Source organism: Cololabis saira, chromosome 17, assembly GCF_033807715.1.
Source record: "Cololabis saira isolate AMF1-May2022 chromosome 17, fColSai1.1, whole genome shotgun sequence".
Lineage (NCBI taxonomy): Eukaryota > Metazoa > Chordata > Actinopteri > Beloniformes > Belonidae > Cololabis > Cololabis saira.
This window is the reverse complement of record NC_084603.1, coordinates 4,714,402-4,734,854: the sequence shown is the minus strand read 5'-3', so window position 1 is coordinate 4,734,854 and position 20,453 is coordinate 4,714,402. Positions and strand designations below refer to the sequence as shown.

General features: G+C 36.7%; 1 protein-coding gene across 1 annotated transcript in view; it reads right to left on the bottom strand.

Annotated features, from left to right (window-relative positions):
• Window positions 1-18,474, bottom strand: part of lrrc1 (leucine rich repeat containing 1) — a 29,845-nt gene extending 11,371 nt beyond the window's left edge. Inside the window, exons 1-7 of the mRNA XM_061744925.1 lie at window positions 17,930-18,474; window positions 8,945-9,062; window positions 6,796-6,874; window positions 5,315-5,404; window positions 2,377-2,433; window positions 2,193-2,256; window positions 1,455-1,529 (exon numbers count right to left, since the gene is read on the bottom strand). Of these exons, the coding sequence (XP_061600909.1) occupies window positions 1,455-1,529; window positions 2,193-2,256; window positions 2,377-2,433; window positions 5,315-5,404; window positions 6,796-6,874; window positions 8,945-9,062; window positions 17,930-18,088 (642 nt within the window). The 5' untranslated portion in view covers window positions 18,089-18,474. The remainder of the gene's footprint in view (window positions 1-1,454; window positions 1,530-2,192; window positions 2,257-2,376; window positions 2,434-5,314; window positions 5,405-6,795; window positions 6,875-8,944; window positions 9,063-17,929) is intronic.
• Window positions 18,475-20,453: the final 1,979 nt, after the last annotated feature.

Here is a 20,453-nt window from a genome sequence, read left to right as displayed (position 1 = left end):
TGCACCGATCCTTCTTCGTCTGGACCAGTTCTGGTACCAATATCAAATCATTGCACGGCAAGTATGTGAACTCCTTGGCATTACCTGGTTTGCTGGATTTTGCTCGAAACTCATTCAATCTTCATTTAAGTTACAATAATACACAACAATGAGCTGAAGCAGATAACATACTATTTCCTGTGCTGTTATTAGGGCTGTTCGATTTTGCCCAAAAATGAAATCTCGATTTTTTTCTCTCAAAATCCGATTTTCGATTACGATTATTTTGTGAATTGACAAAAGGCAAAGAAATGATTTCAAATATGCTGTTTTTTTATTGAACATTTGCCCCATTGAGCTTTAAGTGCAAACTTTGCTCTTATTAAACCAAAAATGAATGAATAAAGTGCAAAACTCTGTAAAATAAGTTGAAAAAAAGTTTTAAAAAATATAATAAAATATAAAGTTTTATCTCTGAAAAAAAAAAATCAGCAAATCAGCACTTGCAAACATACAGTAAGTTATATTACCAATTAAATAAAACAAGACATTTTTTAATTAAACTAAACTGGGTCTTTGCATGCTAAATAATAATGTAACCCATGAAGGAGGTAGAGGTGTGTAATGTCCGTCATTACATTTGCTATTCACATTTGCAAGTTTTTTGCAAGGAATACGAGCCGGTCTACGGCATCTGGCTTGAGGGATGCCCGGTGGCATGTTCCAACGCCCCCTCCTACACTAAAGAGCCTCTCCCATGGGGCACTTGTCACAGGTATTGAGAGGTATTTCCATCAATCATTAATATGTGTGCAGACAAGGTAAAAAAATAAAAATTTAAAAAAAATTAAAAATTAAATTAAAAAAAAAAGTGAAAAATCGATTTTACGAGTTTCACGTTTTAACATCGTTCTAATTACATAATCGCGATTACGATTTAAAATCGATTAATCGAACAGCCCTAGCTGTTATTGAATACAACTATTAAACATGCACAGGACTGAGGGGGAAAAAGTGTTATAATAGCGTATTAAATGCTCGAACACCATGTGTTTGTCTATAATCACATTCATGCCAAATTAATGGAGAAAAGCAGTTAGTTACAAGAGGTCCACATACTTATTTTGCCAGTGCAGTTGTGCACACAGTTGATAAGTGACATTGCAAGAATCAGATATGAAGGGAATAGATCAGAATCACGGAGCTGTCCCTTTATCCCATCCAGCTATTCAGACAGTGTCGGGCCCAATATCCAATATTAATACCAGATCGGTGCATCCATAATGTTCCCTGTGTATTTGTTAAATTTAACCAGCGGGGTTGGGCCATGGAGAAAAATACATACCGCCACTGCAAATGTTTACAGGAGATTACAACCTTATGCGGGTTAAAACTGAATGTGTATTTCTGATTCATCAATGAACACTAAAATAAAATAATATGAAATGGTATCAGTAATAATATGAATAACTTACTGCAGGTATCTCCGTCAAGTGGTTTCCATCAAGCCACACGTCCTTTAAGCTGACAAGACAGCCTATTGATTCAGGCTTCGTGGGAGGAAAGAAATGCAGGAATTTTAAGAATGAGAGCGGAAGAGAAAGACAACAGAGCACAAAAAATAAAATAAAATAATGATGATAATGTTCTTTATTTTCTGACAGAGTTTGTAATGTCCTGCAACACAAGGCAGTCCTGCTTTCTTTAGAATAACCTGTAGTGATGCTCTCTGGCATCATTGCGGCTTTTTTATATTGTTAAAAGCAAATTGAAAGATTTATTTTACTCTATATCAAACATGCAACTCACTGACTAATTATACACAAGTATAACATATCAATTGTCTAAACTGAAAGCAAATGGGAGGACACTTTTTTTTTTTTTTAAATCCCATAACCACTTTTAATGAACACCATGGAAAAGCTAAGTATAAACAAAAACAAATAACATTTCTAGGAGCCTGACTTTGCTTTATCTGTCTGCAAATCAGTCAACATAGCAGTTAAACCATTCACATAAGATTACAACTTAAAAACCAAAGCTCAAAACAGATGGTCATCCTCCCATCTGCTTGATAAGACATGAAATCTGTTCTCGAGGGATGCTAATCCCCCGGACAAGAACAAGTAAATGGGAAAACTTCACTCTGTCCCATTTCAAATCATACAACATTCTCAAGCACCTAATAAATATATAAGTAAATAAAAACTCACCAAACTGTATAGTTCATTATTGCCTAGATCGAGTTCTTCAAGTCTGTGAAGTTGAGACAGTGACCTGCGAATAACAGACGCGAGGTAAGTCAAAATAAAGAAAACGTCAGAGTTCCATTAAATCACAAAGTCTCTTTTTTCTTGTTAAGTACATAAAGTAAATAGACAACAGTATAATACTTACTCTGGTAGGAATGTCAGCACATTTTCTCTGAGTTCTAGTGAAACTAAATTGGAAAGGCTGCAGTAACAGACAAAAAGAAGAGAAAAAAAACATGATTATAGAAAGATGGCTAAAGAGGGGCATATGTCCTTGTAATCAGATATCTGAGAACGGGAAGTACTTTGGAGGTGTGTCAGTCTTATCACGGCTACAAAATTGCAACAACATAAACAACTCCTGCATACTTCCACTGGAGAACAAAATGTTTAAATGATCATAACAGCTCAAAGTACGGGACTGTCATCAGGCAGCTACGCCTTCCACGGCCTGAGACTGTACATGTACCCAATTAATACTGTTTTATGACAACAGCTAACTTGTACAGTTCAAAGTCTGTCCCACCGATCAGAGGCCAGGCTAAATAATCCACACTAATATAGACCTAATCAAGATACTAAACAAGTTTACTCCACAAATCATCTTCAGTGGGGGAAAAATAGAAATAATAGTAGACGCAAGCATTTCTAGTTGGTTAAAAAGTAACTGCACTCTCGTTGCTTAATTTGAGACAGCAAAGGTCCCCAGAGAAACTGAGCAGCCATCAACTGTGGCAACACAAAATGCTACTGACAACAAAAAATGCAACTTTTATTGATCTTGCTTTATGGGGGCGTTTTTTCCCCCCTCCACAGCAGAGGATTGAGCTACTGGAAGCTGCTGCTGCGTCGCTGAAAAACCTTGATTTTCAGGAGCTAAACCACTGATGGTATTCAACACTCCCCCCGCATTTATCTTATCTTTTTGAGAAACCCGCAGCACGTTGCTCCAACTGTGTAATGCTTTTCATTACCTTCTCCCCTTGACAGAGAGCAGGCTTTCAGTCACAGTGTTAGGAAAGATAAATAGAAGACATATGTGCAGAACAGGCTGTACCATGAGGCAAGAGAGGGAGGAGAGGCAGCAGGCTTTCAGCGCAATCAAAGTAACATTAACTGGTTAAGTTTTATTCGCTGTGTTCCCACAGTTGCACCCCTTGCCTTTGTTCATGTTGGCACGGTAAACAAAATAAACAGTAAAAGTAAAAGCAATTAGTGCCAACTAAACTAAACAGTCTATAAAATGACGATTTCAGTGAGGAATCTGAATTTTACTGCAAAAAAAAAAAAAAGGAAAAGAAAAAATCTTTTGTGAGTACATGAATCAAGTTTGTGTATGAAAACACTATTGCTTGGAAACGTGGTTTGAAGAAAGTTCACAAATCCAACTATCAAAATGCAATACTCCCTTTGTAGCAAAGGGAAAAAAACTAAATTCTCACTGACTACATTTTAGGTTTTGGTGTCCCATGAACTGTTTAAAAGTAACTTTTAACATCATTTTAATCAATTTATGCTACAAAATCTCTTGGGAAAAAAAAGTCAAAACACCAAAACAAAACAGAGTCATAAAGCCAGAAAAGGGGCATTGACAAAAGGAAATGTGAATACAAATCCACCCCTAAGAAATCTAATCAAACATGTATACAATAACTGTTTCTGCTTAAATCCATTGCTTCAAGGATTTAAACTGAGATTACCTTTGAATTACAAAACTATCAAACCCATTCCCTGTGGCACATTGACTTAAAAGCACATACCTGTGTTATTAAATTTAATTATAAGTGAACTCAACAATAAAAAAGAGCTCATAGGAATAAGACTGTTGGCAGACATGCTTTTCACTACTCAGAATTATATGCCATCTCACCATGAGACTTTTACCTTTTATGAACAAAGGCAATGAAGCCAAGAAGAGAACATTGACTGATGTTTCTGAAAAGAGAGACGTGGGTGTGTTCCCCCTTCCCCGACGCAGTAAAATGGTGGTGGTGATGAAAGTAGAAAATCAGGGGGAAAGAAACATGCTGCATATGTGCTTGTTGCTGACAGTTTACTCTTTAACTGTTGGGAGTATACTAATGATGGAAAACAAACACAGATTTCTGAAATGTTTTTGTAAAAGCAATACCATACAAGTGTTTGTGCTGTTTGACTGTCTTTATATACCCTTTTGGACTATGGGGCTATAGGACTAAAAATAGTGCTTTGTTCCACCCACAACATTCAGAGTACATGTAATAGAGATATCTAATAGCACAAACCATAAAGGTTTAAGATAAGTTTCTGTGTCAGTTTGTGTCCCCATATACACTCGCTGTCTTAAATATGATGCAGTATGTGTAGATTAATGCTTATGAGTAAAAAAGCTCATTTATGCAACCTAATTAAATTAAGCTAACAGGGCATCTAATATAACTATGAATATGTAAGTCACTGCTACTAATATGTTAGCCAAATGTCTTTTCACCTTTCTATCAGTTTTTGTTTTAATCAAACAGCTTAAAAGAGAGAGAGAACACACACACACTGGGCCTTTTATATTCTCATCCATTCAACTGTGACATCACAAGATGACAGCACATGCCTGTGAGCCCACAGTTTTAACTAGATTTTCATTATTTAATTGTTAGAAAGTGGAAAGTTTAGTTACTGCTGGTAAAAAGGGGTTTTGTGTCTGATAATCAGTGATTATCAGGGCACATTGGAGGACACGTGTCCACAGATTCTGAACAACAGCAACACTTTTTTACTGCACAAAGAATGACTCACACAGCCAAGCACAGCAGAGTTTTAACAACAATTAATTTTTAGCAAATATATAAAGACTAAAGCCAAGAGTAAGACAGACATAAAATAACATAATTACATTACAGACTTCAGCAACATCCTCCAAACAAACAACTTCCAGGCATTTATCCTCTACACCTTCAGCTTGTTTCTACTAACCAACCAAAGTGATGTCAAAAATGTTATGTTGTGAACATGGACATTATATTTTTGCTTCCGCTCTCAAAGTTCAGGAAATCTTAGATTTGGCAGAAGGTGAGACATACTTCAAATCAAACACTGCATTTACTTACTGTCCAATGTTCTCTGGAAGAACCTGCAATGAAATATCATTGATGGAAAGGCATGTTAGATTTCGGAGCTCCAGAAAGCTTTCGGGTAACCTTGAAAAAAGACAAAAAAGAACACAAAATGAAATGTCGGAAGAAACTAGAGAAAATAGTTAAATTGTACACTGCAACAGACTGATGTGTACGGACCAGCGTCTAACAACCGGAGCAAATGTGTTGCAATAAACGTGCCCTTGTTGCAACATAATCTGCTTTGCCTACGCATATATAAATTAATTTAGCCACAAGGAAGACGCACTGTGTAAAAACCAAGTACTTCCTGCAATCAGGGATTTAAGTAATAACCTGCAGCCTCACATAATGAGTTTATTTTGTTCAATAAATAGTAATACAGTAATAGGTCATCTATGTCAGTGTGTCCCCATCCTGGTCCTCGGGGGCCCTGCCCTGCATGTTTTAGATGCTACTCTGCTTCAGCACACCGTGACACAAGTCGCTGTGTCATCAACAGAGTTGTGCAGACCTTGTTGACAAGCTAATGAGGGCCTTTAATAAGACTCAGGTGTGCTGAACCAGGGTAGCGTCTAAAACATGCAGGACGGGGGGCCCTGAGGACCAGGGTTGGGAAACACTGATCTATGTTATCATCTGAGATTCTTTTGTTATTTTATTAAACATAAAACTCGAGAAAGGAGAATTATAAAGTTTCTTTTTCACATGATAGCATATGTTGAAGCAGCAGGCTCATAGTAAGTCATTAAATACCAACTTGTCATGACCTGCATGTTTGTGCATGCAGGAACACTCCCCGAGTGCACAAACCCATTTCAACAACTGAGATTCAACAAGCTCAAACTGTTAATATGTTTTGATGCTTTATTTCCTGATGCTGTCAGGAAACAGATATTGCGTGTCTGTTTTATCTGAATGTACTTGACCTTTCCTTTCAGCTTTTTTTTTATTGTAATCAGCCAAAGTAAATACAGACTGGGCACTTATCTCCCTCTCTTCCTCCACTTCACCATCTATTTAACAGTAACAATAAAATAACATCACAAGCCCATGAGCCCAAAAATATAAGTAGACCTTCACTACGTAGCTAAGAAAGTGGAGAATCAGGTTACTGTGGTGTGTATGCGTGTGTAAATGTGATGGAGCCTAAAAACCAGGCAATGCCAGAAATCACTCTCCACTGCAAAGCCATGTGGTGTTGCCCATGCTGAGGTGAAAATTACACCAGATCTCACCTATGAAATAAAAGTGTGCTAAGCACTAAGCTGTCTGGTGAATACGTGTTCCAAACGGCAAATAATGAAGCAGAGAGATTGCAAAAACAAAAGTGATGATTGATGTAAGTTTCTCTTACCAAGAAAGTGATGTAATTTATAATCCAAGACAGATCTAACTTTTAATTAGTCATTTCATAACTTTCCCTATGAAACAGAATTCCTGAGATTTTTTGGGAATATCTGTTCACAATTTACCTCATTAGTGGATTTCCACTGAAGTCTGCCACCTGGAGGGCTTTGCAATACGAAATGCTCTCTGGAACTTCCATAATATCTAAATAAAAGAAAAGACAAACATTTCATGACTTCTTAACAACTTTGTGTCTTATAACGTGCAAACGTCAAAGTATATGATACAACAGAAGTTAGACAAACTGCGTTTTTAGATTAGATCCTGCGTGTCTAACGCACAGTGGGTGATATAAATGCAAAGCGTGTTATTTGCCACTCAATGCCTGAAGGCGAGTTGATGGGAGGCATTATCTGCATAACATAATGTAAGATGTGTGGGCGTGTAGAATGACGTATTATCCCTACGTCAGAAACACTTATACGCCTTCAGATAGGTGTAATTTTCAAAACAAGGATGGTGAACATCGGGATGGAGGAGTGTTTTTTAGCTGGGTTTTGCTTCTTGCAAAATCCTCGGTTTGTTATTTTTGTGGCCAATTTATGGCGTCTCCCCAGTTACTCATCTTGCTAATAAAGGCCCTACCTGTGACGTCCTGCCGCTGTTACTCCCATCATCTGTTTCCTTATTTTATAAAATAAAAGAAATAATAATAATTATGATAATAATAAATAAAAAATGTCCCCTGGTGGGTTGTACTCAGGTTACGCGATCAACAAATCCTTCCAATCACCCGCCACCCCACATTAGTCCAGTTAGACCTGACCCACAGTTAAATGTACCATCAGAGGCGAGGGGGCCAGCTCGACACGCCACCCTGCGTCAGTCAATGTATAAAAGACAGGCCACACACTAGATTCGTGCATTAGACGCAGGGTATCAGCCAATGTAAAAGGGGCTAATGCAACTGCTTTCAAAAAGGGATAGTGTGTGAAATGTAAGCAAAAAAATTTAATACAGGAACTTGCAAATGGTTTATATTTGAAGGTGGAGATGAATAATACATTTATTGTATTGTTTACGAACAAGGGGAAAGTAACACACAGGTAAGAAGAAAAGTAGATGAAGCTGCAACTCGCTAGCTTGCCCTAACTGCCCTGGTGTTTTCACATGTGGATCCAGAGCCTTATTAAGAAGCTGGTAAAGTACATTTTTTAAAATGTCCAACGCAAGGTTGCAAACTTTTGCATTCTCACAAATCTACATCATTGCATCCTTTCCATGGCTACAATCCATGATGGAAAATGGCCAAAACAGTACATATGACGGCCTGAAGTTTAAGTTTTTCTTCTTGGCTGCATCTTATAATCTACATAATGGAAATAAAGATTAGCTGATGTTTCATTCATTTATTTTTTCTAAAAGGCCATTGGGTTGGAGAGAGAGGGATGGCAACTGGATAACAGCATTGTACAAGTTGAGATGACAGGAACAGTTAAAGTGCAACAGGCACTGAGGATCAAGTCATGCTTGGATGGTTGTTTAACTTTAAATCTTTGCAGGTTCAAAGAGCTGACTGGCTCTCTTGGGAAATTGAATAGAATCAAGGATTTAAAAAAAGTCCTGACCTGAACATCATTATTACATGCAGATATGTAGCTCTATACCAACACAGCTGCTAGAAACTGCTGGTTTAATGCAGTACAACTAAGGGACTGGATATCAACAATAATGATTTTCAAACTCATAAAGATTACTTTGGATTCTTTCAAAATGTAATTGATATCGCATATATGATATTATATCCCCAGATTTTGTGCAATTTTATACCAAGAGACATTAGTCTCCACTAGTTGTTGCACTCTTTCACCTTGATTGGCTCTTCTGTTGCCTCTTTTTTTTTAAGAATACAATTATCAATCTTTAAAATACTTTTTTTTATCTGTTAGTTGTACTTTTCTTCATTAAATACAGAGTGTAAATTATATTATCGTTCTATTTAAATTCTCATTGCTTACTTTTACAATTTCATTTAATTTTGACCATGAAAACTGTAATGCAGTTAAAATTACAAATGAAACTCAACATAATATTGAATTCTAAAACCATTCTTTGTTAATATCCTTGTTTGTTTCTTTAGCTATATACACTATATTCAGGCATTGATAATAAAAACACACAAACACACATGCATGTGTCATTTTTGTTTAATTTTGTGCTATGCTGCTTTTTCTGCCCCCTCCTCCTCCTCCCTCCTTTTTTTCTTCCCCTTACCATTTCGAGAGACATCCAGTTCCACCAGCTGCATGAAGTTGGCAATTTCCGCTGGCAGCTTTTGGATCTCATTATCACTCAGGCCAAGTTTTCGAAGTTTTACCAGCTGGAAAAATTGCTGAAAAAGAAAAACAAAAGTGCATCTTCAATAAAGAGCCTAAGAGTGTATTACATGCTGACAATATACAGTTTTTGACATGTCATACACCCTGGAAGGCATTTTGTTATACTAAAAGGCAAAACATCGACTATGCAATTTAAATTGTTTATCTGAAATTGCTCTGTAAGGATTTAGCCATCACTAAATCACTATTTTAATTTTCAATAACCCATTTGCATACTAGCCTTTCTATCAAAAATAATAAATGCAAAATAAACCAAATTTTAGATTATTTAAGTATGAAGATGCAAAACATTTTTTACCAATATTTTAATTTAGGCTTGACTTTATATTTTAGCAGGAAAAGTCAATAACTAAACTTCTCACCTTTACAGAACTGCTTTGTGTGATTAATGTCCTGTGTCATGTAATTGTCCTATGTGTATTTCTTTTACGATTTTGACTAATGTAAAGCGTCTTTGAGTGCCTTGAAAAGCGCTATACAAATAAAATGTATAAATAAAATGTATTATTATTCTCTCAGAAGAATCATTCGTTTACAAATACAAGCCTGCTTTCAACAAATAAGTAACTGCTATTTTTTTGATTACTGGTATAAAAGGACAATAATGAGTCACGGCTGAAAACATTTAATTTCTTGCTCTTTTAAGGAAACGATTCAAAATCTTGCAATGCCACATTTATCTGCAACTGAACTGAGTATAACTTTATTGTCTTTGGCTCACCAAAAGCAGACTCAATAACAAGACCAGGCAGACAGGTCAGACAAGGTCACAAAAAAAAAAAAGAACAGAACAGAAAACCAATCCAACGCCCATGTCAGTCTCAGTCCCTTAACGTTGTAATGAACTCTTTTAAGGCTTAACGGCTTTTACTTTCACTCTTCATTACAATAATGTTAAAGTTCATTAAAGTTTTCAAACATTTATTAATATACAACTCTCCAAAAGTGGCACAAATAACATTTTTCATCTCAGAGAATCATCCTATCAATGTTTAGGTTATGTTGCTTCTGTGACACTCCAACATTTACTCTTGTTTGGTTTCTTGCTCAATCACTCATTTTCTCTTGCATCATTACTTTCTTAAGTCTCTCAGTCGCTCTGCCATGATCCCCACTGTAGCTCTGTGTGCTAGTTTCATCATTGTTGATGAGTGGCAAAGTGATGTGAAGTGATACTCAACTCTCACAAAGGAGTCCAGTAGCAGGGAGTCTCTGGTAGCGGGGACAGGATCAGAACTTGATGACACTTCCTACAAGTGTTTCAGTTTCTTCAAATAAAATTTAAACTGATATTTTAGTGCATAAAAGTTGAGAATGCTGCATTAAAATCTTCTCATGGCATTTACATCCAGATTACATCACCGCTGTGTCGTCATCCTGCCAACCCCACCCAGATACTCTACAACGCGGATGGGAAACTATGATCCTCCGGGACCAGTGTCCTGCATGTTTTAGAGGTTTCACTGTTTCAACACATCCTGATACAAGTGGCTGTGTAATAAAGAGACGTGTACAGACCTTGATGACATGCTGATAATGCCCATAAATTTTAATCAGGTGTGTTGACGCAAGGAGACAAGTAAATAATGACATAAAACATAAAATATCAAGTGTTTTGTTCATTCAAGGTTGTATTTAACTAGATTTAAGACCTGTCAAGGACCATATTGCTGTTGTTGAAAAATACCGATTTTTACTTTAAAGCAAGGGCCTTATTTTATAAGTTTCTTTTTTCAGATGAGATTTGACAAAAGTAATCTTTGATAAATAGTACAGGGTGTACCATACTAAAGACTATTGTTGCAGTGGCGACGAGGAGAGATGCCAGATCAAGAAGGAAAGATCTTGACCCAGTCGTCCATGACAAGAGCGGGCAGAGCCCTGCTTCTATGATATGAGCAGGCAACTAACAATATGGCTTCAGGTTCCTTTAATGTTTTGGCTTGAGTGGAAGAACTTATGAATTTCCCCTCAGGGATTTGCTTTTTCTGAGCTTGCCGGTTAGATGTCTCCACAAGCCAAAAAGACTCATCCAGGAATGCAAATGCTCAGAAGTATTAAATCTGTGTCTTTATTTAAATATGCTCTGGACTCCTTTTATCCACATGTCCAGTCTTAAATTTACTTTTTTTCCCCCACATGGTTCAAAAAAAAGCTTGAAGTAAAAACCTGTTCTACTTTTACCACAGTATAGACACCCAAACTATTTTCCAAACGTTCAGGTAGAACCTTCAATAAAGAAGGTCTCTTTTTTTCTTTTTTAAGTTGGTAAAAAAAATTGTTTCTTTACTTTAAATAGGACACTTTACAGCATTTTGGTTATGCACAGGAATATTGTTTATCTGTGTCTGATGCTTTTATCTTCTTTATCCACACTGACAATCCACTCTGAAGTCCATGTTGTTGGATATTAAGGAAGTGGCATAATCATTATAATTTGTTGATAAAGTATTATTGAGGCTTGTAACATGCACAAAAAATGAAGTTAATTTTATAGCAATACATTGCCTGTGTTTATTTAAATATGCTCTGGATTCCTTTTATCCACAGGTCCAGTCTTAAATTTACTTTTTTCCCCCACATGGTTAAAAAAAAAGCTTGAAGTAAAAACCTGTTCTACTTTTACCACACTATAGACACCCAAACTATTTTCCAAACTTTCAGGTAGAACCTTCAATCAAGAAGCTTTCTTTTTTTCTTTTTTAAGTTGGTAAAAAAAATGTTTCTTTACTTTAAATAGGAAGCAAAACATTTGTTCTCTTTTTGGTTCCCTTCAGTCTGGATGGTGACAACACAGGCAATGTATTGCTATAAAATTAACTTCATCTTTCGTGCATGTTACAAGCCTCAATAATACTTTATCAACAAATGTTAATGATTATGCCACTTCCTTAATATCCAACAACACGGACTTCAGAGTGGATTGTCAGTGTGGATAAAGAAGATAAAAGCGTCAGACACAGATAAACAATATTCCTGTGCATAACCAAAATGCTGTAAAGTGTATTTTACAATATGCATGACCCAAATTCAGATACAAATATAATATGTGCAGAATAAATAAAACTCCAGGGTTCAAAAGTAAACTTCATCCTGTATGCACGAGTCATTTAAAGGTCTTAAGACGATTCAAGCAAACAGTCTCTAATCCCTTGTTTTATAAAGCAAACAAACCTGTATGCCTGGGGCTTTGCATCCTAACCACCTAACTTTTACTCTTACATGTTATTAAAAGAACATTTTTGAGTTTGATGACTAAACTAACCAATTTCTCAATCATCACTGAACCGGTCTAGATTTGTTTCTCGGTTTTATCAAATAGCTTATTCTGAGAAAACTAAACCTGAATTTGACATATCGGCACTACTCTTGGCACATTACAACAATAAAGACATGTCAGGAGAGTAAAAAAGAAGAGTGCTTAGCTGGGTCCCCTGCCTTAACAGCTATTTGACTGCGTAACAGTGATACATATTGTAAGTCCTAAACTGACAGCAAACCTGTTCTTCCTGTTGGTGTCTTTTCCCATGTATGAGAGACGAAACCAAAACAGGCCACGTCAGTAACACTTTAGCTATTCTCTGTAATCTTGAGTAAATTTTTCAGTTTCACCTTCTACTCTGTCAAAGCAAAATAATTAGCCTAAAAGCAAGAAGCCCGAAGTAAATTGGATTACTTTAGTAATGCTGAATTTTCTTTCTTTCTGGGCTAAATGGCTGGGCTTGTTTTTGAAACTCAATGAAGAAGGTGGGGGGGGCATATTAAGATAAGGTTTTAGAATGACAAGTCACTGTCATACAACTAAAACAGCCCCAAGCACGGTTCAAACACGCAACAACTGCAGAACTTTTATTACACAGTTTCCTGTAGATCAGATGGGACTTAGTTTGACCATGAGCTTCCTGCTCTAGCCCTGACAGCATCACTTTCTTTACCACTTCACACAGGTCATAAACTGCAGTTTCCCGTCTAAAACCGGATATCACCTCCCGTCTCCACCACTAAAATAACTGTGTGCACTGTCTGGCAGGTCTAGACGGAGATGCAAAACAGCAGATCTTAAAGTTTACACGCTCAGTTTATTTGATGCATTTGTTCTGTTCAACTACAGACAAATACATAAATTATGCAAAAACATATTTACACATTTAGAGAAGCAATAGCTTAGTTTATCGTAGTTCTGTAAAAGTAAAATCTGTTTTGCTGAATGTGAAGTCAGATGACAAACATTTTTAGGGTTGAAGCTGATTAATCTATTTACTAATGATTAATCCACTCAATAGATTGTTTGGACTACAAAACTATGAAAGGTGATATTTTAAAGTGTTTTTGTTTGATCAAAAACCAGTCCAAACTCATCTTTTATAATATATCATTAGTGTCACCATCTAGGCCATCTGGCATTGTTTTTATTGGAAAATGACCTGATTCATTGAGCTTAAGATTGTTGTGGCTAATTAGTATTATCTCCATTTACGAGTCAATTCATTGACCAATTTTTTACAATTCAGTGATGCTGCTGCAGAAATCGATGCATCTGTACACAGGATGCAAGAAATGTTTTTTATTGCCTCCGTCTTACAGCGTCATAGCTAGGAATAGTTAATGCATTCCTGTTTATAAACCTGCCACCTTGCCTCGCAAACCTGTTCTTCATTTATGGTTTGTTTGTTGGTCTGCATGCTCTTCAGTGAGCCAACACCTGTCATTTACAACCCAAAGCCATTGAAAAACATAATGGGCAGATACTGAAAGGGAAATAACAAATAAACCTAACTCACTGTTTGCCCGTTATGGTCAATGCATCAATAGAGATCAAATACAAAGCAATACAAAAGAAGTAAGACTTAGCTATCTACTCATGCAATTGCATTTTTGTTTCCTAAACCTGGTCAGTGGGTTTTGCTTTGCAGAACTACTGAAACTATCTGCTCAAGTTCAACTTGCCTCATCTTGTTACTGTAAGAACACACCGTAGCTGTTTGATCTTGCCATTTACCTTCCTTGTGCATGTCTTTATCTGCCTTCTACTGGGCACGTTTGCCTGAATATGTGAGAGTGTCAACGTTTGGTGGCATCATTATTCCTACAATAAATTCAGTAAACAACCTCTGAGTCCAAGGCGACGATGCCAGAGAGCAAGCACTGAAGTTTATGCACTTGGACATTTCTTGGGTTCACTCAGCAAGCATAGATGACATTAGTTACATTCCAAAGAGCACAATAACAGTTTCTCTCAGCAACATGCAAATAATCTGCCCCCCATCTTTTTAAAAATGCTTAGAATTTCTGCGAACTCTGTGCAGAACAATTAAATTGTTGCGCAGTAGTGTGTGTGCTGTCACCGTGAGCGTACACCTGCAAAACATATGACAGAGGGAAAAAAAAGCTTTCCATTGCCAGCTTATATTATCAAGTTTAATAGACATATTTTTATGTGTTCTTTATGGCTTTTTATGATCTATGTTTTATAGTTCAGGTCACTGATTCACTATATCACAAACAATTGCTCAAGTGAGGCAACAACAAAACACACAAAGTTGTCTTTGTTTTCAGCCAGAATACCTGTTTGTGTGTTTTTCTTCTCCAGCTGTAAGTAAGCAAGTAAGCAATGTGGCACAACCGTGCGAGGCTGCTCACATATTCTCGGCTAAATCAAATTTCTAAGTGCACTGCATACTAAGATCACTTGACTGAAATTATTGTGTTTAAAGATTTTCTTAGACTTACATGCATACAAAATTCAAAAAGGCCTTGCCTTAAAATTGTCCTTTACTCCAAGCAAGATTTCTATCCTAAACAAATTAGCTGCATGCAGACAGGAGAGTTTCTCAAGTGTACCAAGCCTTGGTTTATACTTTGTCTACTTGTCTGAAACAGGTGTGAACTCAATAAATGAGTAACTGTACTCCTTGTACTCCTTGTACTCCCAAGGTTACAAATCAGAACCCCTAACACAATTTCTCAGGCCAACAAATTCCTTGTATAACTGAGAATGTTTTCAGAAACCAAACCAGTTTTGCTGGAAAAAGGAAAGAAAAGCCTGCATCATCTACAGGCAATGTCTGAAAAAAGTCAGACATCTTCAGCTCTAGACAAAGACATAAATAAAACTCTAATACCCATGCGAATTAACATGCAAATCCTTCAAGTAGTATCCCACTTAATCCAGAGCACAGGGGCCGCATGTAAGACACAAGGCTTGTGTATCCCCACTTCACAAAGCCTGTCACTGTGAGTCTGAACTCCTCTACTGTGTGTGGTTTCTGCTGAACAAAAATAGAATCAGTACGATGGAGAACTTCAATATTTGTGTGATTGGGAATGTGTGGGGGCGCAATGAGTTACTGACATCTGGTCTGTCATGGTAATGATACATTTCTGCTTTGCTTTTGACTTTAAAAGGCAAAACAAATGTGATAGTATTAGCACAAGGTGGCCAGGAGTTAATTATTCCCAAGACAATGCAGTTATTGTGCAATTTTTCTCCCATTTGGACTGTTGTGGCCGTAAAATCTTTGCTGATGGTCAAGTGTTGTGATTCACAACTGAGCCGTCCGTCACGCCCGTAGTAGTTTTAGATGAGTGTTTTATGTGCCGCTGACTGTCTGATGCTAGTTGCCGCAACTTTTTATTTTCAATTTTAAAAAAAGGAAAAAGAAAACACTACACTCTGACACCATCATTGATGGCTTTACAACTAAATCCACAGTGTTAAATGTCAATAAATGTTCAGTGAATTGCACTCAGTCAAACGCTAGGAGAATACAAGCGCCGGAAGACAAACAACCGGCGCTCCCAGCAGAGGAATAGGAAATCTTTCAAGTGTTATGAAGTGGTTTTATTAAAAAAATACAAAAATAAGTCACTCAAAAAAATGTGCTTTGTTTGTTTTTTTTTAATTTTCAGTCATGAAAAGCAAAGTTTCAAAAGTGCATTAACATGCACCCTTGACCTTTGTGCACCTGACAGCTGACCTAAATATCATTTGAAAAGAGACAGAACATTTGGAGAACCACAGGACTGGCATTAGTTCATCAATTAGCGGTGGCGTGTGCGGTCACTTGAGATATTGGACTCAAGCATCTCTAAATGTGAGGCGGTGCTTTCAGCCTCACATGACGGTATTGCTGGATACGTGGACAGATTATCTATGTTATGTCTCGTATTTTACCTGGCTTTATTGGAAGGCATATAGCTTTTGTCAACAAAAAAAAATGTTTTTGTTCATCTTTCTGGAATTTCAGGTCATCTTACAGCTTTTGTGAACAAATACATAGATATTCCTGTTTGTAAACCTTGAAAAGTTATAAGAATAATAGTATTTCAGTGTGTTTATTGTGACTTCTGAATCTGTTAGTGGTGATAGGAGTAAAAAAAAATGTTCTCAGAGGCCAGTCATGGCTTTTTGTCAAGCAGAAAGCCATGGAGAAGATGAGGTTTAATCCTCTTTATATTTTTAATGGTTTAAACCCAAAAGGCCATCTGACTTCAGCATCTGTTCAAACAAGTTTGACATATCAGAAACATTTGCCTGGGCTTTGCGGCAGTTCATGGTTGTCTTAAGGCGGATTTTTTGGTTCTGCGTTACACCAACGCAGACCATACGCCGTAGGCGACGCCGTAGGCGACGCCGTAGGCGACGCCGTAACCTAAGGCGTAGGCTCTGTGTCGATTTAACGCAGAACCATAAATCAGGCTTGAGACACCTGGGACTCCAATAAAATGTTTATGATCACAATCTAGTCTGTGTGGCTCATTCTTTCAGATAACCTGAAGGTGGGTGGCAAGGTTTAAGGGAAATTTCCACGTAGACCACAAAAGAACCAACACCAAACTGAGATGCACTACTGTGGCAGCGGTGGATGTATGGAACAAATTAGATAGGGATTTGAAATTATGTAGAACCTTAACCTTATTTAAAAAAACATTGAAAAGAAGAATGATTTATTTATATCAAATTAATGAGTGGTGATGCTTGCTATGTTGAATATTTATTTAATTATTGATTTGATTTTTTAAGGATGAAGGTAACATGTAGATTGCATTATTTTTATTTATTAATAATAATAATAATAATATTAAACTTTATTTATATAGCACCTTTCCTGTCATAGAATGCAACTCAAAGTGCTTTACATGTCAAGAGAAGATAAGCAAAGCAAGCAAATAAAAACAAAGCAGCTTTAAGACAGTGAAAAAAACAATATAGCAAACAGAATAAAACCAACAATAAAAGCAATAGCAAAGAGCAAAAAGAGTAAAAGAGTAAAACAGGCACGGCAGTAAGCATAAATAGGGTCACACACAGGTAAGAACAAACCTTTAAAATTCAACTAAAAGCAAGAGTAAAAAGGTGGGTCTTGAGCTGTGCTTTAAATATGTCAACTTATTTTTTTTTTCTTGAGGACATTTTGTTATCCCCATGGAGGCAATTTGTTTTACTGTCAGTCTTTTCTCTTACTTCTTGCTTTCATTTCATTACTTTAATTAATCTTTTTGAGGGTAGGTAAATAATAAGCTTTGCTTCAGCCTACACCTTTTTCGGTCTAGACATGGTATTTGTATATTGGAATTTTTTTGTAATGTTTTCTTTGAACAGTGTATTAGTTTTCTTGTTGTCATTTTTATTCTCATTTTATTCTCATTTTTATTCTTTTTTTTTTTTAGTGATGTCATGACCGAAATAAACTAAACTAGACTAAACTAAACTAGACCACGTCTCTCTCTCACTGATCTGCTGTAATTATTGTCCCCAGCTCTCACGGGATGCCCTTTCAGCTCAGCTGGCAGCACGAACAAAAAAAAACAAAAAACCTAGTTTAAATTTAGCGAGTGGGAGCTGTGTTTTTCTGCTTACCTTGGGCAAGTCCCGGAGTTGGTTGGCATCCAGCAGCAGCTCCTCCAAACTCCGGGCGTAGCGATAAATCTCATCGGGCACATAGAGCAGGGAGCAGTGGCGCTTATCGATCACCTCGACGTGACGGTTGCACCGCCACAGGGGGATGCAGTGAAACATCACGGGGGGGAGAAATAAACCTCTACCCGTGCAATGAACAAACAAGCGTGCAGGAAGGGGGGATGCAACAGATTGCTGCTCCTTTTGCACGATTTCACACGCAGGTAAACAGCCGAAAAAACTTCCGCTTCGTCGAGCTCGCAGTCACAGCGACGGACATGGGAATAAAACTCTCCGTCGAGGTCTCACTTTGTCGACACCTGTCTGGTCTCACGCTGACGCCCCTCTGGTGGTTTTTATTAAGCCTCTTTAGCGTTAGGAATCACGGGCTACATCTTCAGTGTGGTTGGAGGGAGGCATTCTGCTGCTTTTTCCCGTCTCTTCTTCCCGGAGTTAATTTCCTCTCCGTCCAGTTTCTGACCCGGAACATTCACTCCCTCATTCCTGGCCGACGTCACGGCTGCGCGGCTCCGCCCCCTCCCCTCCCCTCCCTCCCTGCCCGGATGGGCCCGTCCCGCAGCTCCGCGCACGGGGGGGGGAGTGGGCTGCTAGGGGCACGGCAAGGTTGGGATTTTAAAATACGCCCAACCGAGGTCCAGTATCTTTATGGAGGTGGATTTGTGTCTTATGACGGAGTATTAGGGCCAAACTAAGACAAAAAAAAAAAAAAGGGAAATTATGAGAATAAAGTCATAATAATATGAGAATAAAGTCGTAGAATTACCAGAATAAAGTCATAATGTTGTGAGAATAAAGTCGTAATATTACGAGAATAAAGTCGTAATATATAATATATGAATATAACTCCACAAGATGCTCAATATCTTAAGATATATATATATATATATATATATATATATATATATATATATATATATATATATATATATATATATATATATATATATTGTCAAAATGTCTGTCCATCTGCTGTGCCTGCGCCTGCGCACTTTTTATGTTTATATGTTTATATGTTTATATGTTTATATGTCTATATGTTTATATGTTTATATGTTTACATGTTTACCATGGGAAGTGGGAAACGTCCCTCTCGATCTCTGTATGTCTTCTTGACATACTTTATCGACAATAAAGCTACTTTGACTTTGACTTTGACTTTAATATTCCTCATTTTAACACAGGGAGTTCTCATAAGTTAGAGTTAGAGTTCTCATAAATTACCACTTTATTCTCGTAATATTACGACTTTATTCTCATAAATTACCACTTTATTCTCATAAATTACCACTTTATTCTTGTAATATTACGACTTTATTCTCATAAATTACCACTTTATTCTTGTAATAGGCTATTACGACTTTATTCTTGTAATGTTACGACTTAATTCTCGGTATGTTACGACTTTATTCTCGTAATATTACGACTTTATTCTCATAATATTACGACTTTATTCTATTACAACTTTATTCTCGCAACATTACGACTTTATTCTCGTAATGTTACAACTTTATTCTCGTAATATTATGACTTTATTCACGTAATTTTACGACTTTATTCTCATTATACTATGACTTTATTCTCGTAATTTAAATTTTTTTTGTCTTAGTTTGGCCCTAATACTCCGTCGTAGTGTCTTAATTATTCAATCAAAAAAAGATTGCTTCAAACAAAAAATAGATTTTTTATTAAAAAAAAAATTCACTTCAATCAAAAAAAAATGATTTCAATCAAAGAAAAGTGTTTGAATGCAAAAAAAAAATTTGAGACTAAAAAAAAATGCATTTGAACACTGTTTTTCTTTAATTGGAAATGTTTTCTATGATAGAAGTGAAGTTTTTTTTGTTTGAAGCAACTTTTTTCATTGAAGTAGTGTTGTTTTGTGTTTGGGCCATATTATGGGTAGGACATTTGTGTCTTTATCATTTAATCAAAAAAGAAGTTGCTTCAAAAAGAAAAAAATATTTTCAATAAAAGAAAATCACTTCTTTTATTGAAGGGGGTTGGGTTGGGAGTGGTGTACGTGCTTTGTGTTTTGTTGCTGCTGTTGTTTTTGTTTTGTGTGTTCTTTTTTTTTTTTTTTGGCTCTCTGCATTTGGATCCATTATTTGGGGGGGTATGGGGTGGGGGTGGAGTGGGTTGGTGGGAGTGGGAGGGTGTGGGAAGGAAGGGGGAAGAAGCATCTGAGCAGGTGGTTTTTTTGTTGGGTTTTTTTTTTCCCCCTCCCTGGACTGTGGGGACGCTTCTCTATATATATAAATGAAAAATAAATAAAAAGTTGATCACAAAAAAAATGTTTAAAATTTATTTTTTGACTGAAGTGAAATTTTTTTTTATTGAAAATATATTTTTTTATTGAAGCAATCTTTTTTTGATTGAGTAATTAAGACACAAATCTACCTCCATATATCTTACATTATAAGACAGATTTACGAGAAATGTAAAATAATTACCTGTCAACCACTTA